The 24,358-nt window shown below is 41.3% G+C and overlaps 1 protein-coding gene across 2 annotated transcripts in view; it reads right to left on the bottom strand.

Moving 5' to 3' along the window:
• The window catches only part of TBC1D9 (TBC1 domain family member 9), a 110,161-nt gene that overhangs the window by 41,626 nt on the left and 44,177 nt on the right, over positions 1-24,358 (bottom strand). For both annotated transcript variants that reach the window (XM_044767217.2, XM_044767218.2), the window contains exons 3-6: positions 12,823-12,941; positions 6,081-6,309; positions 5,391-5,652; positions 3,398-3,605 (exon numbers count right to left, since the gene is read on the bottom strand). In XM_044767217.2, coding sequence (XP_044623152.1) covers positions 3,398-3,605; positions 5,391-5,652; positions 6,081-6,309; positions 12,823-12,941 — 818 coding nt within the window. The remainder of the gene's footprint in view (positions 1-3,397; positions 3,606-5,390; positions 5,653-6,080; positions 6,310-12,822; positions 12,942-24,358) is intronic.

Below are 24,358 nucleotides of genomic sequence, written 5' to 3' on the forward strand. Positions count from 1 at the left end.
TGCATGCTCCCCAAGTTCCAAAATGGGTATGGCAGAGATCTATAAAGGGAAAACTGCAGAATGTGATGTCTACTCTCAGATTTTATAAATACATATAGTTATATATATTTATATATTTTTAAAGGAATCCTCTGAAATACCTAGAGTTGCACATAAAAGCTTTTTTTCCTAATGCCAAAAAAACCAGGGAAACAGAAGAAACCCCCTCTTTATCATGAAAAGGATTTTCCCGTGACACTTAAGACATGTTAAACAATGCTTACTTTTTTTTTTAAAGATTTTATTTTTCCTTTTTCTCCCCAAAGCCCCCCAGTACATAGTTGCATATTCTTCGTTGTGGGTCCTTCTAGTTGTGGCATGTGGGACGCTGCCTCAGCGTGGTTTGATGAGCAGTGCCATGTCCGCGCCCAGGATTCGAACCAACGAAACACTGGGCCGCCTGCAGCGGAGCGCGCGAACTTAACCACTTGGCCACGGGGCCAGCCCCAACAATGCTTACTTTTAAAAGACCTATAAAAACTCCTTCCCCCAACAAATTTTTTTCTGATTCTTTTGATCACCACGTGTTGGGACTAAATGACAGATGCCAGGAAATGAAAGGTTCAAATTCTGTGCCTAAAACACAGACAGCCATGCGGCTCTTGATAAAGGCAAAGTGGAAAGTCCTTAAACTAGCTGGATCATGGAGATAGAAACAAGAAAGCTCCCACATAAAACAATGAATGTTCACAAGGGTTACAAAAGATTTTTCACTGATAAATGAGTTCTAGGAGAATTCTATCCCCATAAGCTTTGTGCCACCAGAAAAGGGTAACAGCTATAGTCAAGCATCCTACAGTACAAGAAGACAGATTTTCATTACCAACTTAAGTTATAAAATAGACTGGAATTTAATCAAATCTGGAGGTTTAATGTGGAACATGCGCAAGGTAATTTATGACTTAAAAAAAGAGACTTCATCTGGAAGCTCTCTCTAATGAGGAACCAAATCAATTCACTTTATCCTCCTGCTTTGCTGCCCCTCAGTGATGTCTTCAAAATCTATAGCAACGTGATTGTGTGTCAACATTTAACATCTGTCGACTTGGTCTACCTTAAGTCTGTATGTGGAAAATATTGACCTGTAGTCAATATTTCAGCTTATTTATAAAAAATTAAATAAAACAACAAATCCTAGTGTACACAATCCTAAAAGCGGCCATTCCAAGCAGAATGTAACATTTCCATGGAGGCTCCTGGGGATGAAGCAGCTTAACTCAGCTGTGCAAGGTACCCAGTTCATGGAGAGACCACTCTTTACTCAAACAGACCGCGGATGGATGGTGGAGGCCCTCCTGCCATGCTTTTCTGTTGTTGTGGCTACCGAAAGGTAATAAAAATTACATCAAGTCCTTTGCTTCTTCCATTAGCCGGGGTTAAAGATCTACTGTTAATATACCTCAGTGATTCATCAGGTTACAGGGAGGGGTGCTGCTGTCTCATTGAGCATTTCTTTAAAGCCGCATCCTCCAGCCACAACATGCTAATTTCTAAATGCTTCCTCTGCTACTGTCCCTCCGTCAATTTGCCCTGGAACATGACTGAATTATATCTGCCCTACTACCTATTAAGGAAAACTGGCAAGCAGAAGATGGGCTGAGAATATCAATCACCCTTCTCTCGGTGCCCCGAGCTCTCACTGTTGCATTTACTCTAAATCATACTAAAATGTAAACAGAGCTCACTGGACCTAAACCTTGGGAGACAGTGAGCCAGAGAGCAGACGTCTTGACAACGGCTTCCAGCCCTTCTCTGCTCCTCACTTCCTTCTGGATAAACAGTGATGACTCGCTGAGATTCATAAACGGCACATTCTTAATCCCCGAATGGGCTTCCCTAGCCATTCCAGGTAACTCTGCTTTACTACATTCCAGTAGTACTTGACGAAGAAAATTAAGTTTAGTAAGAGTCTATGGCAAAGAAGGTAAATTTGCTGGAAAAAGTTCTGAAACCCATTTCAGAGCCTAACGTAAGTTCTGATGAATTATGCTTCTCACAATTCACCCCCAAGAACAAATCCTAGCCTCAAAATGTATTATAATACCGCGTTTGCTTACCCTATAAGAAGGAGAACTAATTTGTCAATTGAATCATTTATTATGGGGAATCTTAACAAAGAGTCAGTCTTATTTAAATAACCAAAGCTTCTAACAATCTTAACTTCCAGAAAAGGACCAGGGTAGGTTGAAAGTTGCCAGGTTAGAAATTGCAGGGCTGCCAAACCCTGACACCCTAGCTGGAGTTTCTTCTCAACCCCAAACCTCACACAAGGACCGGGATAACCTATCACTGTGAAGACATGACAGAACTCATCTTCACCCCAGATACAGTAATATTTCTTAATCTTTATTTTGCATGACAATCCATCTGGGACTTTATTAAAATACAGATTGTAAAGCTGCAGAGATTCGGAGTCAGAAGATCTGGGGTGGGCTCAGGGGTCTACCGCTGTGGCCAGCAGCCTGGGTGGATCTAAGGCAGGGAATCAGCAGACCAGATCTGAACAACACTCGGCTTTCTGATTCACAGCCTAGACTGTCTCCTTTACACCAGGGTGCTCTCTCTCGGGATGTGAGCCAGGCTTCATAATCACGTTTCCTAGTTTCCGAATTTGATGCTTTGACATCCTGGGTCCTTGCTGACCTTGGGAGGGCCAGCCCTCCCAGAGTTAGCCAACTCCTAGAGATAGTAAAGAACTCACCTTGGAGCAGACTTTCATATGCAAACCAACCAATCCAGAGCCCACAGCCCAACTACCTCCCTTATAGGCTCTCACACTCAGGGCCACTATTCACCTGCCCTAATCACCCCAGGGCCAGATACCAGACAACTAGGGACAGCCTCTATGCCCCAGAGTCCCCTGAAATTATCCAAGCTAGCCAATCCTAAACCTGTTCACCCTGCTTTCCCTGTTTCTTCTCTGGAAATCACAATAAAGGCTCTTGCCCACATTTTCCCCACTCCCTCTGTCTGCTGACTGACCCTGGTGCTTCCCCATGTGGTCCCCATGGTGTGACATGGTCCCCATGGCATGGCATGCCCCCTCCTAGTGGGATCTGCGAGGAAAACAAACTACCTTTTCAATGGCAGTCATCTCTTGATTTGTTGGCCTCACCATACCTGAATGATAAAATCTCCCTTTATAAACACCAGGCTGCCGCTGGAAGAAGAGATCCTGCAGGTCCCACAATCACTTAGAGCAAAGACAACACATGAAAGGGGAGCAAGTGCCATCAAAGAATTATGAACATTCATGTACGGTTAAAAGCCAACGAACTGTTGGTAAAATATTACTGGCTCACATAGAAAAGTATTACAAATGAAACTCTTAAAACGCCCGTTTTTGCCTGACACTTACCTCACGGAGTGGGATAATGAGGCTACATAAGTTCTCCTCCTTGCTCATAAAGCAGATGTAATTCGTGGACACAAACATCTGCCCCAAAATGTGCATTTTGTTAAACGGAGTCCAGAGGGTGCAGTCTGTGTGGCCGTCTAATTTTTCATCTTTGGGCAGCCGGAAAAGTGCACGGTATCTCTCACTCTTTGCCCTGGCATCAAGATCACTGGAAAGCAACAATAATAAGTCATCTCACCCAAGAGAAATGTTTCAGTACCTTCGAAATGACGCAGCAATGGAGGTTCCCCAGCCCATCTTTCCCCTCCTTGATCTTGCCAGACTTATCCCTACCTTCCTGGCTTTCTATTGGCATTAACACCAACCGATGACCCAAAAGTACAACAAAATTATTTTAATATATTTAGGTCCCTTGTGTAGTCATTTTACAATCAATCTGTACATGTTAAAGAATCTTAGAAAAACTAGGCCTGGACAGGAAATTCATTCTTATTCAAAGGACTACAATAATTAGTTCTAAAGAGATTATTACATTTACACCTACCCAGAGCCACTTTTAGGGCCTTATCTTTTAAGAGAGACCTAATGAGAATACAAACAAGCCACATGAATCTGTTAGCCATCACTGTCCACCCCGAACAGACAATAAAATTGCCTGAAACACAGATACAACACGCCTCTTGGACAACTTGAGTTTGCAACCTCAGCTGGGTCCTCTAGTGACTACAATCTTTTCCATAATGAGTTCCTTTTTAATATACATCAGGTTGGTTGTTTAAATCTGTCCCCTCAAGTTTCTACCCAACCTCAGCCCCTTCATGGTCTAGTTTCTGGCTTCACAGAGAAAAGAGAGGCTATGAAGCAGTGCCTCCTTCCACTTTCCTCCCTTCTATCTCCAAAATTAACTCCATCCTCACCTATTCTTATTCCTTTCTCTGTTTCAAAGGCAGAGGAAACAGCACACATAAATCCATGCCCTATAAGATGTCACTTTTAAAAATTACTCATTTTCTTATAGCTTTGTCTCTATGCTCCATCCTGTCCCTGTACCTACCCTCACCACCAAACTCTTCCCATCTGCCTACTTCATTCTATCCTATGTTCAAATCTTTTACATTCTAAAAAGAGCAATCCCCCCCTCCCTTACTATTGAATTTCTTGAAAAGGCAGTCTACACTTGCATATTTCCTTTTCCTTGCCTTTCATATGCTGTTTAACCTGCTGCATTAACACCATCCATCCTCCACCACTCTATTGAGACAGGTCTCAAATCAACAAAGTCTTCTTCATTGCAGTGACCTCATGTCAGGTTCCAACCACCAGCTGTACGCCAATAATTTCCAATTCCATATATCTTTCTGGACCAATCTCCAACTCAATGTCTTGCAAGCAACTCAACGTGATCAAAACTGAGCTCTCATCTCCCTTGGACTTATTATCCATCTCAGTTAGGGGTAATTCCATGCACACAGTCACACTTTAGAGCATCAATTTTTCCCTCACGTCTTGTAAGCTCTACTCCTACATCCAGACTTCCAGGCTCTCTGCAGCCTCTCCTCATCCCAGGCCCTGCCACGTTCCAAACATGTGATGGATTACTTCTCTCTGGACTCTTCCCTTGAGCTTCCCCCAGCATGTTATTCCCTCTGCCTGAAATATCCATCCTTCTGAATTTACACAGGTAACTTCTACAATCTCTTGAGAGTCCAGCTCCAAGCAGCCTCCCCTGAGAGGCCTTTCCCACCACTCTGCCCCTTCTCCTCATGTGTGCGCCCATGGCACTCTGCTCACAGGACCAGAACAGTTCCCATCACCCTGTACTGGAGCTGGTCATTTCTGCCTCATGTACAGAACTGGAGTGCCTCAGGCAGTCTTTATCTATACCCATAAAAGTGCTCAGAACCCTTGAAGTTGTTCAGAAAGTTAAACTGCATAAATGAATGGATGGGTTTCTTGCTTCTAAAGTCTGTAAGACTCGGTCTTGGTCACCTACCGTTTTAGAGCAGACACTTTTTTAGGAGATTTCTTTTTCAGTTTGGGCAGGGATCTATCCTGTTCAAACCCTTCATTGTCCAAGAGTTGCCTCATGGCTATGTTGGCGAGCTGCTCCATTAACTTGAAGGTCTCGTTGATGTTGAGAAATACAGAGAAGAAATGTTCACTGGACCTTGTGCTCACTTTGATCACATCAGGCAGGAGCAGCGTGGCGTTCTTCTCAAGCTGAGTGATGTCCACCCACCGGATAACCAGCTTGGCTGAGCACAGGGAACAAAGCTAGGTCAACACCTGGCTCCTTAAAATCCTTTCAAGATGCTGCAATCCCACACCTCCACCCCCCAATCTCGCTCAACTCCTTCGAGTTTGTGTGCCCATATTTATTGTTATTTTGTTAGTTTTAGGAGACAAATCTGGACCATATAAATTCTGAGTTCATAATCATTACAGATTTAAGTCCATGTCTGCTAAATTAATTATACCTTTGGTGAATCTTTATTTCTTAATGACCAATTTCTTTACAAATACTGAACCAAAAATAATTGAATTCATTTGTTACATCATCAAAAATAGGGCTGACTCAGTTTTAACTACAGATTTATTGTTGGTATTTTAATGTGATTTGTGAGTTCAGGGCAAACCTCAGTAGACTTTGCAAAGCTTCCCTCTGAAATGCTAGCCAACTTACCTTCCCTTCCCATAAGAAAAGAATAAAAGCAAAGGTGATTAATACTGAGGTACATCCAACCCTGACGGGGGACCTTCCCCTTCCAGTAGCTGCAAGAGTAATAGTTGACGAGTTTCTCTTCCTCGGGCATCCCGAACAGCCTATGGAATTTCACAATGGCTTCTTTAAACTTCTCTGTGTCATCATCTTCCTTCACATCATTGATTTTGTTATACTCTGCAATGATGCCCTAAGCAGGGATAAAGCATAAAGCATACAACTGCTATTAACATGACTAGAGGTGCTTTGTTCCTTATGCTGTACATATCAGAAAGGAAAAAACAATTTTTAAGGTTACAATTAAAAAAAAATTGACGAATTATTTTCAAAGCCAATCCCCAAGTTCTAAGTCGATTAACAAGTAGCATGTGTGTACTAAAAGATTTTGACATGACAATATAGATTTTATTATCTGTTTATTGGTGGTGATCATTTTGTTCAGTTCACTTAAAATGAAGCCCCTAGTTTTACATTACAAATGAGGAGATGTAAAGATTTTGTTAGTTTTACTACTTTTCCTAGCTTATCGTGATAGAGTCACCCCAAAGGTCAACTTCTGCTTTTCTCAAAAATCAACAAAATTCCATCATGAATAGAAAGGGAGGAAAGAAAGATCAGAACACGTCAATAACTGATGCTTGGCCACAGATCTACTGTCTCAGGGCCATGAATGACATCAGGGAACCTAGAAAAAAGGAACAGCAACCATCTGAACAGAAAAGGGGTGAAGATGAGAGCAAAAATTATATTAGATACAAATTTTGGACAGCAAATGAAATATCTGCATAGCAAGTGACTGGCTTAATCTACCGTTTAATCATTACCGTAGCTTGAGAAGCCGTTTCATTGTTATCCTCTGTAATCCCCTGAAAATTGGCTTCTACATATATCTCTTGATAGAAAATGCTTCCTTGAATTCCACCTTAGACTTTGTAATCATCAAATCTCTCTCACCTCATCTTCCTTTTCTCTGATCTCAAGGTAGCATTGGAAAAGCACAAGCTTTCAAGCATGTAAGTCTTGGCTTCAGATTCCAACAGTATCACTGCATATCTGTGTCAAGTTGGGCAACCTCTTGGATTCTCCTTGATACGACTGAGGCCTCCATATTCCAAGGACAGAAAAGTACAAATGCCTCATACCTAGAATTCCTGCTTTCGACTCCTATGCTTCCAATACATACTGGATGCTCTCTACAAATTTATTTTCTAAAACTTATTCTGACTACAAAATTCTTATTATCAAAATCCTGAGTGGTTCTCTACTATCAACAGCATGAAGTCCAAAATTCTAGACCATGCATATTTTTGATCCAACCACACTGCAACCTTTTCTCTCTCACTATACTACGTCTGACAAAAATTCCCCATTAGTAATTCTGCCCCAGCCACCCTGAGGCACCCTCAGGGCCTGAATATGTCATTTGTGTGCTTTCCCCCCTTCTTGTCTGTGGTCCTGATGCTCTGTGTGCCAAAAATCTAAAGTCAGACTGTTCTCTGTCTCCTTAATCCTACTAAGCCCAACGTCTGGTCCAATTGCCACCTCCTTGTGAACCTTCCCTCAGATAGGATTCCCCTTCCTCACATTAAGTACTGGTTTTCTCTGCATCATGTACTGAAATGACTTGCTAGAATTTTATTTTTACTGCTAGATCTTTCACCCCTGTTGCCAGCAGTTGTGAAAATGAGTAATGGCAAGAGGGATGGCTTTACTCTTCCATAATCTCTGTCACCATTCAATTCTAGTAAAAAACAAACATATAAACAATAACCATAACAGCAAATAGTGGGTTTGCTATGTAACACAACCCCAAGACAAGTCTCCAACCTATTCTTCTAATAGGAAACCACCCCTTAGCTCCTCTACACAGTCCAGAAATTACTTCATAGCATCCCAACTGGTAGCCCCTCCAGTGTCTTTCCACACTCTGATCTATTTTGTATGGCCACTTTCCGAAATAGAGATCTCACAATAGCATTCTTGCCTTAAAAATGTCCAAGGCTATATCAGCGAAAGAGGGAAAAAGTCCAGTCTGGATCTCATGCCATAAAACCCCCATCTCAATCTGCCCAAATCAACTTTTCCAGGTTAGGCGTAAAAATCACGTTCTTTGTGACACTAACCCGATCCTATATGAGGACTAAGTATTCTCACCTCTATGTTCTCTTAATTCCTATGTTGGCTGAAAATATTCTGTTTATATGTCCCTCTTTCACTAAATATGAGTTCCAAAGATAAAGATAGCATCTTAAATGGTTTTTTATCACCCGTATCTAGCATCTAAAAGATATTCACTAAAAGATTAAGTGGGTATATGTTGCCTTTCCAAACTAGAATGTATCTTAAGATACATTCTACATGTGCCATATCTTAGCCTTTATTGTGTCCTCCAGAGTTGCAGATTTCTAAATGTAAAATTGTTTAAGAGTTAGCAACCCTTGGGAAATTAAGTACCAAGTTGCTGAGTCCTGCTCTTGAGTCACACGGGAGGGCTCTATGGCTGGCACGGGAAGTAGCAATATACTTCCCTGAGAGGATCTAAGATAAGGTTGTTTCCTCTAATTAGTTTTGACATGGCTCCACTGAGAGAATAGAGATGTTGACTTTGATGGAGCTCAGGGGAGATCCATATTTGGACCTAGGTAAGCAGACTTTGGCAGAATGCTTATTAGGGAACTTTAGACAACCAGGAGGCAGCAGGAGGGTCCTGGACCTCTGGATGGGGAGAAGAAGAAGCTAGTTCAGAGGGAAAATCTTTCCCAGTTGGCAAATTTACCTACAGTCAATATGACATTTCAAAGTTATCAGTGCCTTTAGAAGGGGATCAGAATATATATAAGAATGAAAGAAGAAATAAATGAATGAATAGATTAAAATGCTGAATGAGAACCCTGTAATAAGAAGTAGCAATTGGGTCACTAGGCAATCCCAATGGCCAACCAACTCAGAGTAAGCCTGGAGACTCTCAAGTGGGCTAACATGTGCTCTTCTCCGGGACCACTGGAGTAGGGCTCTCACCTAAAGTCAGAATAAGGAGAATATTAGAAGGGAGCAACGTATAACAAACCAAATGATACCCATATGTTTTCAGTAGAAAAACATTAAGTTCAGACTGTGCTATCTAAAAGATCTACTAAAAATCGCACTTCTACTATGCTCATTTAAATTTTCAAAAGAAAATATTTTTAAATATAAGAAGATTCATGAGGATATAGAACTGAGAAACATCACTCTGAAACACTCTGGGGTCTAATACACTAGTATCAACAGACCAGGCCTTGCCAACTAATTTTAATATTAATGATAATAGTCCCCATAAGGCTCCACTCCCAACTTCCTGACCTCTAAGAAAAGAGAGGGTCTAGAATGCTGAATCTCGTTTTAGTTTGCTGTAATATTTTAGCTAGGTGGACTGGATGATGGGACGGAGTATCTCCTTCCTGTATGTTCTCCATAATATAAAATGGGTCACCATGGTTCTAGACAACAGCCCCACATATCTCTGGAAAATTACTATGATCTAAATATGCGGATGTTCAATATAAATTTATATATGCAAAGGGCATTGACCGGTAATTCACAAAAAGGGGAAAGTTAACTTAGCAAACAGGAAAAAATGTTCAACTTCATAATCAATCAAAGACAGAAAATTAAAACAATAAGACACCCACTTTTCCCTATTAAATTTGGAAAACCATTTAAACACTATAATGCCAAAAGTCAGCAATGGTGCAATTGCACAGGGATTCTAATATTCCAACAATATCTACTACTATTTAGCCCAGTAACCAATATTTTGTAATCTATCCCAAAGGAAAAAAACAAAAACTACAGGAAAAGTTCTATGAACAAAAGTGTTCACTCTCTCTTTGCTTGTGTCTGCCCCCACTATCTAGAAGCTAAGGAGATACTGAGAAAGAGAGGAATGGTAAGGTCAATTATGGGACAATATTCAGTTATTACAATAACAATTAAAAATTATATAACAATATAGTAGATAGTGGTCAAGGAAAAAAGATGTGATACAAAATTATACGTACCATGAGACTATTATGATAAAACGCATACTAGAAATTTAGAAAGAAATACACAAAATGTTATCTAGGGTGTTTGGATTATGGTTGCCTCCTCAATTAATTATTACATTTGTAATTTATAAAAGTTAATTAAATCTCAAAACAAATTTGTTGGTTCTCTTCATTATTGGACAATCTGTGAATGCTTAAACCATTCATTTGCACATGAATGACATTCTTTCACACATAATTGCATTAATAGGAATTCCTTCCTCATAATTGGTTTCAGGGGAATTAAATCTGACATTTTTGGTGTAATGAAACGGTGAGAAGAATGGCTATTTGACATAATTTGTCCTTGATTTATTTTTCTGGGTTTTTCCCCCCTCCTGGCTATTATCACTTCTAAGCTTCTGTTTCTTCCTATAGCTCTTTATTTGTGCCTTTTTTCCAAAGATGATAACATTTGAGGGAGGACTAGGAAAAGGTAAGTGAGAACCTCAATAGTGGCTCCTGGATAGAGAAGATGCTTCATGTCTGTACCACACCAATTGGCTGCCCGCTTTCAACCAGATCCTTCAACGTGATCAAACTAGGAGTCCTCAGACTCTCTCCATTTACACTACCTCCCAGAAATTCAGATACACCACTGAGAAACCAAATGAAGATGTTATAAAATCTGATTGGTTTTAATAATATAACAACTCTCAATTATTAAAGAAAGAACTTTTTGCCTGTAAGTTTCCAGCTCCTCCTACCTTCACACTGGTCCTTTACAATGTCTCCCCCTCTCTCATTTTTATCTCCTTCATTACTCTTTTAATCTCTTTAGTAAGGATAGAGTAACAGACTTAAATCACCAATCTTGAAGCAGGGATAAAAGATTCATTCTGAGGAGTAAGGGTGGGAGTAAGGAAGAAGTCAGTATTACCATATGTACTTTCATACTATTCAGTCCTCACCAATTTTTTGTGGCCCAGTTAAAATTCAGCTCTCTCCTTCAAAAACATCAGACTCTAAAGAACAATGAGATTCCATTTGTACTCTTTTCCTTCTTTTTCTGAGTATAAAACGATTACATGTTCATGTAAAAGTTTAGGAAAGTAGAAGAAATAAAATAAAAATCAACCGTTCTGTGGAATTTTAATGAGAGGCACGCTGGCAGATCACTTCCCAGAACTCCTCCTTAACCTGGGTGAAAAAAAAAGGCTTTCTCACTATGACTAAAGCTCCAGATGTTATAGTAGAAAGAACTGCTAATTTTGACTAGGTAAAAAATTTAAACTTTGCACAGCAAAAGCTAACATGAGCAAAGTCAAAGACAAATGACAAACTGAGAGAAAATATCAATAACATATGTCATCAACAAAGGGCTAATGGCCATTATTTTAAAAAACTTAAAAATTAAAGAAAAATAAGACCGAAGTCCCACAGAAAAGAGGCAAAAGACAATAAGCAGACAAAAATGGCCCTGCGACATATGAAAAGATGTTCGATTTCACTCATAAATGAGGCAAATACAAATTAAAACAACACTAAAATATTTCTCCCCCATCAGACTGGCAAAAACTCAAAAGGTTGGCAATCCACCTTGTTGGAGAAGCTGTGGAGAAACAGGACCCCCGCCCCCCTGCCCCCCCTGCCCCGGCCCCCGACCACCTGACCATGCCAGTGGGGATGTAACATGCACAACTCCTGGGAAGGGGAACTTGGCAACATTCAGCAAAAGAACACAAGCATTTACCATTTGACCTGGCAATCCCACTTCTACCAGTTTATCTTAAAGATACAATGCCAACAACACAAAGATACATGTGCATGAATATATACATGAAGCATTATTTATAATTGTAAATTATAAATTATAATTGGAAACTGACTAAATGTCCAAGCATAGGAGACTGGCTGAATTACCTACGGTGCGTATACACATGACACGCAGCTTCAAATAAATGAACTAAACGCAACATGGGACCCTAGACTGCATCATGGAATAAAAAAAGGCCAAGAAGGGGAAAAACTGGCACATCCAAATACAGCCTGTAGTTTAGTTAACAATGTTGTGTCAATGCTAATTTCTTAGTTTTGATAAATGTACCATGGTTATATAAGATGTTAACATTCGGAGAAGGTGATTGTAGGGTCTGAGGGAATTCTCCCACCTATCTTTGCAGTTATTCTGTAAATCTAAACACTATTTCAAAATAAAAAACAGAACTATTAAAATGAAAAACCAGGGGCTGGCCCCGTGGCCGAGTGGTTGAGTTCACGCACTCTGCTTTGGCGACCCAGGGTTTCACCAGTTCGAATCCTGGGTGCAGACATGGTACCACTCATCAAGCCATGCTGAGGCGGCATCCCACATGCCACAACTAGAAGGACTCACAACTAGAAATACACAACTATGTACCAGGCAGCTTTGGGGAGAAAAAGGAAAAATAAAATCTTAAAAAAAAGAAAAAACACCACTACCACGTGGACAATGTCAGTGAACTTACGTGAGTGTCACCCAGGAGTTATTAAGTGAAAAAAGCAAATGCAAAGGAGCATACATACATGAAGTTTTATGTGTATGAATTAAAGACAAATAAGAAAAATACATATATCTGCTCATTTTCACAACTTTTCTGTAAGTTTTAAATTATTTCCAACTAAAAAGTCTAAAAACAAAACAAAACACCCAGTACCTGTATTTTTCCTCTCACAAATGTGGTGATATCATTCTCATTTTCAAAGATGGAGAGTGTCTGCAGGAGATTCTGCTCAAGCCATTCCCAGTGTTCGGTGATTTCTTTTCTGGAACCACCTGTACGAATGTAACAATGGTAAAAATAAATGTCAGAATTTAAAAGATACATAAAAAACCAGACTCACTTCATGCATATTCAATACCATTGGAGGAGACTCGTTCTCACAACTCTGCCTTTAAATACTTTCTCTCCTCCAGAGAAGACACACACAAGACACTTACAGAGGTAGAAACCCAAGAGTAATAGCGGTGTTACAGTCAACTCTGATCAAGCGAGTCCAAAAACTTTTCAGACACTGTTTCAGGTTAGAAGGCAGCAACATCTCTCCCATTCTGGTTTCTGGACTGGAAGTTTAGCACCACCCTCCTCTTTTCTCCCTCCTAGAACCTGCACTTGACAGGGTAACTGAGACCTTGCTAGGATCCTACGTTACGGTTGTTAAGCCGCAACAATAGGAGAGCTTTGGTACGCCACTGGAGACCTGATGCAACCCCCTCCTGTAATGGGCAGAAAATGATCCTCCCTCACTTCAATTATGAATGAGATGTGAAAATGGACTATCGCTGGGGAATAGCAGCCTGGCTCTCACGAGCACGGCTGCCTTGAGATGTAAAGGGATGAGGTCATCCTTACCAGCTCAACCAAGTCACTGCACTTCAGTCAGTAACAAGAAGCATAGGCGCCTCGCCTGGCAACCTGCAAATTTAAACACCCTTTGCCTTGTACAACCCTAGCACCTCTCTCTGCTCACAAGGGCGTAACAGGGATGATGTCAGGATGTGCTTGTAAAGACACTGGAGAATAAATTCTCTTCCTTTTTTCCCTTGCTCTGGGATTGTTAACAATCTTGCAGAAAAAGTGTTTTATAAATCATCCACAAATCATATACATAAAATGTATGTACCATTCATTCCAGAATTAAAGAATGATTTTGTGATGCCACTGATTCGTCCTTTAGGCCTCTGCTTAGATTTCCAAGTTATCTTTTAACTGATTTCTTAAAAATGTCTTCTCTCTGTTCTTTGTCACAGTCATTCCATACACCTCAGAATCTCACTCTGACTCCTGACAAAGAAAGGTGGCAGACACAAATGTGTCTACCAGGATACTCAGAACTACAGTCGCTTCATGGGGCCAGCCCGGTGGCGCAGCAGTTAAGTTCGCATGTTCTGCTTTGGTGGCCCAGGGTTCGTCAGTTCGGATTCCGGGTGCGGACATGGCACCATTTGGCAAGCCATGCTGTGGTAGGCGTCCCACACGTAAAGTAGAGGAAGATGGGCACAGATGTGAGCTCAGGGCCAGTCTTCCTCAGCAAAAAGAGGAGGATTGGCAGCAGATGTTAGCTCAGGACTAATCTTCCTCAAAAAAATAAATAAAATCTCTTCGAGAACGAGAGACAGGCTTGAGGGGTTTCAGACCCACTGTGCACAAAGGCAAAGCAAAACAAAATCCAAGTTCATTTTCTTTTACTTTAAGCCTAAACACCAAAATTGCCTAGATGGAATGCTTACATAGAAGATGCAAAGCAAATTTCTGAGTAGAGAGGCAGCCCCAGGAAAACACTAAAGAATAAGAGAGTCTGTAGTTCTCCATGGGCATTTTCATGGCTCACTTATTCGGGGCCACAGTCAATCACATGTAAAAGCAATCAATGACTCTATACCACGAGGCCATGGCAAGAGCCAGAATGCAGGATGCCTGGGTCCCCCTCCCTCTCTGTCTCAAACACTTTACATGTAAAGTGGAGACAAATGAAAAACAAAACAAAACTCTCACCCATCTCAGAGCGATGCTGTAGAAATTACAAGGAATAATGTCCACAGATACACTTTGGAAGGTAGAAAACACTTTTTGGATGCAAAACACACAATGCTGATTTGGAATATTTAGGGAATGAGTCATTTTGGAGTTTGCTGGAAAGTTTTAAAAGATTCTAGACTTTAAAATTTTAAACAGTCACTGGAAAATTTTCTAAAACATACAGCTCCCTTCCTCGTCTGTAAACAGGTCACTACCATCACCAGCTGTGACTGGCTGGGATCTACAGATAGAGCCCTGTCCAAAGTAAATGCCAACCATGCGCCTTCCACCCGCTGTCCCATCTGTGTTTGTTGGCACTGTCAGCTATATGCACCTTAGGACAGAGGCACTCCTGGGGACCCATGAGACTGCTGAGCTTCTGCAGGCCCATCAGGCACAATTTCCAGCACCTGATTTTGCCTCTCCTCCAATCCTGCCTATGATGATCACAGATGTGCCTTCCAGAGGCTGGCTGTCACATATGTCCTCGGCTCAGCCAGGGAAGTCTGGCTGTTGACTGGTATCTCATCGTGCTCTGCCCTTTACCAGGTAGTCATACCAGGTACCTGACTGTGGAGTCCCTATTACACTGGCCGTGGAATCCAACCACAGTTCAACCTCACAATTCTTCAGTTATCCTGGATAGAAAGCCCATTGCTACAGGACCTAGGGCAGAACAGGTTTGCCTTCAGCTTTGCACATGCTGTCTTCAGTTTTCCTTAGGCACACGTTCACATAAGTACACCCTCCCCCCACACACACCCAGGGTAGAAATAGTGTATGCATGCATGCATTTACTCAATAAACATTTATTTGTACTTCCAATTTTCATGGGTATCATACGAAGACCTACATGACTGATCCCCGTCTTCAAGTAACCATCTGAGCACTCTTGTATTGAAGTTCAGGTTTACTATCCACCTTGTTTCCCCATCTATTGTCTTCTCTGCTGCCCCAGGACCTCCCGCTCTCCACCCTGCCCCACGGTCCACCACTTCTATAACCTCCACCCTCCATGATCTAACGTCATATTCACCACTGGCTCTTTACCCCTCACTGCCTGGGATGTACATCTCCACATTTCTGTCTTTGCTTGTCACCACTGGCCTCCCTCCTCCTGCTGCTGCCTGTATAGTTTCTCTTCTAGCCTCCATGTCCTACTGCTTCTCGCACGCGTGTCAGTGTCATATGAAAAGGCTGGCCTTGAGAGTTGTCACCAGCCACTCACTGCCCCCATGTATAGGAGAGGAGCTGGGATGGCAAATCTCAGTATCCTTAGGTCTTCGACTCTTTCAGCTTCCTTGGCACTTTGGGTCTGCTTATGTACTACCAAAGAGGTTCTGGAAGTTTCTTCTGGCTACATCCAGACCTAAGATTCCAAAGTTCCAAAAGACTGGGTTCTAGATAGGGAAGAACTTGGTATACCATTGCATGGAACCATTATCACCATATACTATCTGAGGAAAGAAAAAGACGCAAATGCCATCAGCCAATGGTAGTTTCAGGTAACTACGGATTCCCGTTTATACTCAACAGATACATCCCAGGGAGAGTAATGTAAATGCACCGTTTACATTTATATTTACTGTGCAAATGCACTATATTCTCTGAATGTTTCCTAAATGCACAAAGAATAAATGAGGACAGGTGTTCCAGGCTCCAGGTTCTGGAGACTAGAATTATGAGGACACCCATAAGGCAGAGCTGGATTCCCTCCCCAAGCAGATGCGACCAATTCTGAAGATGCCAATCTAGTAACAATTATTTCTGAAAGCAGGCGTCTACTTCTGTCCACTTCTCACCCTAGAACAAACAAAGGGTCCATGTCACCTCTCGGAGAACACAGCACAAACATCCTACTAACAGTGTGAGAGCAGCTGTCGCTTTTGCCGGACCACTCTTTAGGAATGAGCGAGACTCCAGAGGAAACATGTTGGAATCCCACGTGTTCCTCATAAATGGCTCATTTCTTTCTCAAGAAAATAAGCACAAGTGCTGCAATATTTAAGATCTTGGAACTCTTCTTTTGTTATTGTTTAAAGTGAGACAGCATGAAGCTCTTGCCGTGACCGAAAAGGGACGGGTCTATTTACCCAACAGTTTGAGCAAAATGGGTTAGACACTCAGAAGAGAAAGGGCGGGCTTGGCTGTCGACTTTCTGGGAAGGCTTCATTTACGGAGATTCAGCAGGAAAAACAGGCTGACCCGACTGTGCAATCAGCTGGAACAACAAAGAAAGCTGGTGCCGGGAACGGGAATCCTTCAGGAAACCCGAGTGAAAGCGTTCTGCTCTGGTAAAAACTAGAGCAACCCTCGATGGTCTTAAGGTGATTTAGAAATTAATTTTGGAAAAATGGGAATCTTTATCGTTCAGAGTGGTTTTTTTTTTTAGAATACTAGCCACAGGTCCTGTGTACATATCTGAGCAAAATTTAAACATTATTTATGATGAGGAAAAATACTAAATTATCCTCATTTCTCATCTAGTTTGAAATGTATCTTAAAGCACATAAAGTCTATCTGACATAAAAAGGAAGAAGTTTTAAGATGGACCCACACATTGATTCTATTGCATCTGGCCTCTGAGGATTAAGGACAAAGTTTAAGGCCCCACTGATAGATATTCAGTGGATATTTCTTTGCAATGCACGATTAATAATAAATTTTGGTTTTGAAATTATCGCACTGACTTAAAAACCTAAATTCCAAAATAACTAAGACGGTAAATTTTCACTGATCAAGATTGTGTGTATACACACGTGTAAGTACACATTTGCGTGTACATGCAAAAACAAAAACCACACATGACACAGCAGAAAACAAAACAAAGCAAAACAAACCCACAAAACCTCCGGGGAATTAAAAAGCAACCAACCTAGTATTTGCAGATACCAAAATGGGCCTTTGGATCCCAGAGCTGATCAGTCTTCAAACGAATAGCACTTGAAGCTACTTAAACAAAGGGAACCAGGCGACAGGATCATCTATTTTATGGCCTTATCCAAACACCACCTTAGCCACAAAGATAATAATTCTGAAATTTAAATCCCAAATGAGGGCAGCAGTAATACTCAGTACACTAGAGTAACCCCTATTGTCCCTGTGGTATTTACAAAGCTACCATTGTACTCTCCACACGCAGAAAAATGACAAACTTGTATTTGGAGAGGGCAAAAGATAAAACCCCAAAATCATATGGCGATTTGAAACATTTCTAGAAACAAAAGGGAGATTTATGTTTTAAAACTCCACAGCTAATTAAAGCTATAATTATAAACAGGTTAAATAGAAAGGTAAAGAGAATGTTATCTCCTATTTGTGCTGACCAACGCTAGGCGTCATGCTTTCACTTTGGACACGTTATCACACGTCATCTCACAGCCATCATATGAGGAGGTCCAGTTACAATCCTTTTACAGACCAGGAAACTGAGGCTTTCATATTTCCATGAAATCAAATTTAGATTTTTCTGGTTTCAAAACCTATCCTCTTAATTGCTACACTTTACCACTTCCTGATGTATTTGTAAGTGTGGTAAGTATGACTAGAGGTTAGGTTATCTGGAGTAATAAGGAGCCTGGTTATCAGGGAAACAATTTTACACAATGGCTCAGAACACAGACATTGATGTCAAAAAAGTACACCTGGTTTCCAGTCCCCACCATGCCACATACTAGCCTCGTGACCATGGGTAAGTTACTTAACCTCTCTGTGCTTCAGATTCTTCATCTATAAAATGTAGTTAACACCACCTACCACAATGATTTGTGCTGGAGTCTAAAGACGATAATATATGTAAAGTCTTTAGCGTAGGTCTAGAACACACAAAGCACTAAATAAACACTTACGTTTGCTATTATCATCATAAACCACAAAACGCACAGATCTCATCTTGAAGTGTGATGCAGAAGATATTCCTAGCTTCTGATGTCAGGACACTATGAAATCAGCTGTTTGTTGCCTAACATACATCCAGCAGAAATCTCTCTGGCCCTGGCACCAGTATGTTTGGATTGCAAACTGTACATATTCCTGAAGTCAGGCATGCCTGGAAGCACTCCCTGTGTAACTGCTAGAAGCTTCTCACATAACTCTGCGGGTCGTCTCTCACAGGTCATCACAATATGCTCACAGCTTTAGGATCACTTTGAGAAAAGGGAGGCCCAGGTAGCTCACCCTACCTTGGCAGTAAGAACCAGTGGTTAATGTCCTTATTTTACTTATGTGCCAAGGTCCTCTTCTAGCTGATGGAGAGCATGAATGTCAATGACTATCTTTCTAGAGCGCAGTCAGGCTAGAGACACTAAAAGCCTTACATATACGCATAGTCTTTGACTCAGCATATTGACTTCTATAAATTTATCCTAAGGTGATAATTAAGGGAATGCGAAAACATTTTGTTCAGAAGATATTCACCAAGGTTGTTCAAAATGCGGTTAACATTAGGTGGAAAAGACCTAGATTTCCAACAATAGTATACCAGTTAGGTAAATTATGCTATATACACAACAAAATATTGTCTACCTATTAAAATTGACATGACAGAAATATATTTTACTGACATGGGAAGTCTATACATATATATGTATATGCACACACACACACACATACCTATAAACAAGAAGTCTGGAAAGTGAAAATTTGTGATGTTGTATTGTTCTTAATTTTTTATTCTTCTTATCTATATTTTCTAATTTTCTGGAACGAAGATGTATTGCTTAAAGAAAAAAACCCAACTTCCTTTTTTTTTAAGCTGCTGTGTTCCCAAGGATAAAAGAACAGTTCTTGAGGTCCACAGACCAAGAAAACAGGAAATACTGACCAACTTCCACATTACGTGTATCTCATGTGGAAGGCAACTAAATTACCCAACATTTTCTCTCTGCTGTAGAGAAATAGCAGAAGCAGAACCAGAACCAATTAGCAATCTTTAATTAAATTCTGGGGCTTACCAGCTGCTGACTAAAAGAATGTCTAATCATAAAAGCCAGCATGGTGCCGCTTAAAAAGTAGTGGGCTGGGCATCAGGGAGACCTGAGAACTTGGTCTCAGCTCTACACTAACTAGCTTGAACTAGCAATGTGAACTCCGGCAATTCACTTTACCTTTGTATCCTATTGAAATAAGAGTGTTGAACAAGATGGTGGCTAACACATCTTTCAGTTCTGAAAACAAACGACCACCTAGGCCCAGATGAGATTCTGGGATGGTAAAGAAAAAGGAAACAATCAATGGGCAGCTGAATCAAGGTACTTTCAGGGTGTTTTATCAGTGAGGCGTCCTCATATGTTCCCTCCACCTCATTTCCTTTATCAGTCCTGTTGGAGGGTCACATGTATCCAGAGGGAACTGTCAACAGCTCCTCTGTCTTTCTGTTTGTAACTCTTCTCCCTAGCTGCCCCAGAACTCCTATTTAGACAATATCCTTGGCATTACCTGCATTTCTATGTGTCCATGTGCTCACTGAGGCCGTATAACCTTGCTTACTGTTAGAATAGTTCTTCTAACGGGGAGAGTCAAATGGGCTGCCTTCTACTTAAGTCCACTGAAGGCCAAAGAGGGCAAAGGACTGGGCTCTCTCCTGCCTCTGGGGTCCCAAGTCCAAAACACCAGCTGTTGGGGGAAGACCTGCGGCCGTTTAGGTCCCTAATGAGAGCCTGAGGTACAAATACTCAGTCAATTGACTGGTTGGGAGAGGTAGGATCATTAGAGTACAACCAGCTCAACAAAGCTAGCTGGGCAAATTCCTCTACTACTGCTTCGTTTATGTTCTTAGAGATGGCAAAAAGCATAACTTCCTGCACAAACCACTGAGTAAAATGCAATTCAGTAGGCTAGAATTGATGGCACAATGGAATACCAACCGAAGAGAATGGTGGCCTCATTTTGGGCAGGAGTGAAAAGAAAGAGTCATCACTTAAGAAGGTTTTTGGCTCCCCTACCCCAGTTAAATGCCAAGGAAATGTAAAAAATCAATTTATTCAAAGCAATCTGGATACAGACCGCTAGAAGATAATAAAAAGGAGTATATGAAAATAATGTCTCACCAAATAACTCTTGTTTTCTTCCACCTTCTGTATCTGTATGGTTCATATTGCCAAGGGCCAGGTGATCATTATATTGGCAGTCAGTACAACATCTCCTGCCCAGTTCCACGCGGCCCAAGGCTAAGGCAAATCACATGACTAGGATTTACCACTAAGACTACTGCTCTTAAAAGCGGTCAACATGAAGACATTGTTGCTGTGTAATTCAACTTACACAGCTTGAAGATTGCAAGGCACATGGCATCGAACAAGGTTTTGCAATCCTATGGATATTACAGGATAGTGAGTTAAAGTCACCCAACTTTCTGCTGAAGCTCTCTTACAGCAATGACTCACGAAATTCAAGCAAACTAAAAAGCTGTCGACCTGCTGTCCCACCAAATACCAACCTTGTAGTATATGAAAAAACAACATTAAAATTACAAACCGAAAGGTCACCATATCAAAGAAATCTTTTTAAGGTAGCACCTTCTGCTCTTTAAATCTTCTCATGAAAGGGAGCCAGCAATTTGGGTTTTAAACAGAAATCGATCAGAAAGAACAACTAACGGGTGAATGGGACTTTCACAACGGTTGTCACTTCCGTGGAGTCTTCCACAAGGAAATTCTGGAGCTATCTCTATGGGTTAGCAATATACACAGAAGCTAAAACTGTGCTGCGTTTATTATAAGGAGATCATACAGTTGTGACAGGCATTACTTGCTGGGAAAACGAAAGTAGATCTCTCTGTGGCATAAATTATGCCATCAGCATTTACTGCCTAGGGTTCCTTAGCCTTGGCTCAGCGAATAATTCAGGAATAATTCAGCTTCGTAACTCTGGGCTCTTTCCCACATGAGCATTCATAGGAGCATCTGCTTTGTAGAATGGCAAAGCCCCAGAAACAGACTGAGGAATAGTGATGCCAGGGAATGGGAAAGAAAAAAAGGTTAGGGCTGAGGGGACAGGAAACAAGAGTCACACAGGCACCAACCAGCTGCTCAGAGCACTGCATACACTGACCTGGGAAAGCCAGGAGCCTAGAGCACTGTAAGGAGAGATCCGAGGGCCCTGAGGAGCTCCAGGCTCCAGAGGATCTTGAAAACCTCTGGGCACAAGTAGAGGAAGTGCTGGAAGGTGAGTGAGAATGTGTCAAGTGTCCTTTCCACACCCTCTTAAGTCAAGTGGTTTTGTGGCTCTGCCTAATTTCTAATTTCCTTTCTTTCTGCTTCTTCACTTGCTGGCTACAACGTCTATTTTAACACTATTCTAGATTGTTTGCCAACAGAATGTGACACTTTCCCAACCAACTACCACAGGGCACTTCCCCGTCAACAGCAGCTACTGGGCTGTTTCCCTTTGTACTGAATGAATGGAAGAGATGGCTGGAATGCTATCTTAGAGGAGCCTGGGTTACACTAGTGAGTCTGTCTTCTTCAGGGTCCCAGCTTCCCTCTTTCTTTATCTCTTTCCTCTCACTCTAATCCCCATGCTTCACTCCTAGGTGGTTTTCCCCAAGCCCTAAAGCCTGATGCCATTTCTTCATTCACCAGAATGTATAAATGACTGATAGATTCTACTGTTCCTCACGGGGCTGTTTGCATCTGAACCAGAATCACTCTAAACGGATATAACTACAATGTTAGAATTTCGGGTACTACTAAATCCTTGAGGGAGCATTACTAGGGCACTGGAGCCTCCCAGCAGGCTGAAATCACACCCAGACAACTTCCTGTACCTACGGAGAAAGCCGGCAGAGATTCCTGTATTTAGTTGGGTGCTCTGCAATCAAATGGCGCTGTATGGTATTTGTTCACACTGGGCTATAATTGAATATTTACTGTGTTCTCAAGAGCAGAGACTGGGTCTAACTATCTTTAGATCCCAGCACAGCACTTCCTGTGGAGTAGAAACCAATTTAAAAACTGAATAAAGTCAACTGGAAGAGCTCCCAATGGCCAAAGTTGGAATGATTTGAGCAAGAAAATAAGTAAGGTACTACTGTACTCCTCCAAAGCATAAAATAAATATTCATGGTCCCATACTGATAAAAATAATTGAATAAATTATAACTCCCCACTTCTTAAGTGTGTGCTGCGTATAGTGACTTCCTTCCAAAGAGGACAGCATGGAAAGGGGAAGAAAAGAGTAACTTGATGGTGAAGATCAGCTGGGTGATCAGGGACAACATCATCGCTCATAAATAAAGCTGACAGTATGTACCCTTGCTTGACATGTGATGACAGCAGCACTTTACCTCTGTGATCTTGGTCACAAAAATCCATCACCCTAACCTAACCATGAGAAAAACATCAGACAAATTCCAGTAGAGGGACATTCCATAACAAACCTGACCAGTATCCTTCAAAACTGGCAGGGTCATAAAAAACAAGTAAAGTCTGGGGCCAGCCTGGTGGCACAGTGGTTAAGTTCACATGTTCCGCTTCAGTGGCCCAGGGTTTACTGGTTCAGATCCCAGGTGTGGACCTACGCACCACTTGTCAAGCCATGCTGTGGCAGGCGTCCCACATATAAAATAGAGGAAGATGGGCACGGATGTGAGCTCAGGGCCAGTCTTCCTCAGCAAAAAGAGGAGGATTGGTGGCAGATGTTAGCTCAGGGCTAATCTTCCTCAAAAAAACACAAGGAAGGTCTGAGAAACATCCACAGCCAAGAGGAGCCTAAAGAGATATGACAACTAAATATAATATAGTATACTAGATGGGATCCTGGAACAAAAAAAATGACATTAGGTAAAAACTAAGGAAACCTAAATAAACTTAGTAATAGTGTAAATAAATTTAGTAATAATGTATCAATATTGATTCATTAATTAGAACAAATGTACCACAGTAAGATGTTAATAGTAGGGGAACCTATGTATCTGGAGGGTATATGAGAGCTCTCTGAACTATCTGCTCAACTTTTCTGTAAATCTAAAACTGCTTTAAAAAATAAATTCTATTAACGGAAGAAAAAATCAAGTAGCAGTAAAAATATGAAAAAACTAAAGTGTTCAGTGCCCTGGCTTTTCCTCTGGTTATTTGAAAAGCCACATGCAAACAAACCACTAAAAACATCTTGGCGACTTTGGATTAGAAATCCTTGTGAGAGATCCAATAACAAGATGATCGTTTCCCACCATTTTAAGCACAGCACATTCTTACAGATTATCATCAGGAGAAAAAAAGATCCCTACTCAGTAGGAAGTCTTCTGCTAGGATGTATAAGTATTACTTAGTACACCCAAGTATTCCATGTGTTCCTCTTTATTTCCCAGCATCCCTTGGGGTTAGGCTGGGGCCATGTGACTAGTTCTAGCTAATAGCGTGTGAATGAAAGTGGTGTGTGACACTTTTGGGCCAAAGAAGTTGAAACGCAGGTGTGCTTCCACTTCCCACTTTTCCCTCGTTAGGTTGACCTTGAAGGCTTTGCGCTCCAGAGGCTGTCACTACAGTCGGAGGAGGCCACAGATCCAAACAAGACTTCGACAGAGTGAGAAGAAACCTTTACCGTGTTAAGCCATTGACATTTGGGGTTTATCTGTTGAAATGGCTAAGGCTAATTACCCTGAAATACCAAAAGATTGCATTCCACAAATAAATGTTCCTTCCCCTCTGGCAGAAAGTCATTAATCATAAGGTTT

Source organism: Equus asinus, chromosome 3, assembly GCF_041296235.1.
Source record: "Equus asinus isolate D_3611 breed Donkey chromosome 3, EquAss-T2T_v2, whole genome shotgun sequence".
NCBI classification, from domain to species: domain Eukaryota; kingdom Metazoa; phylum Chordata; class Mammalia; order Perissodactyla; family Equidae; genus Equus; species Equus asinus.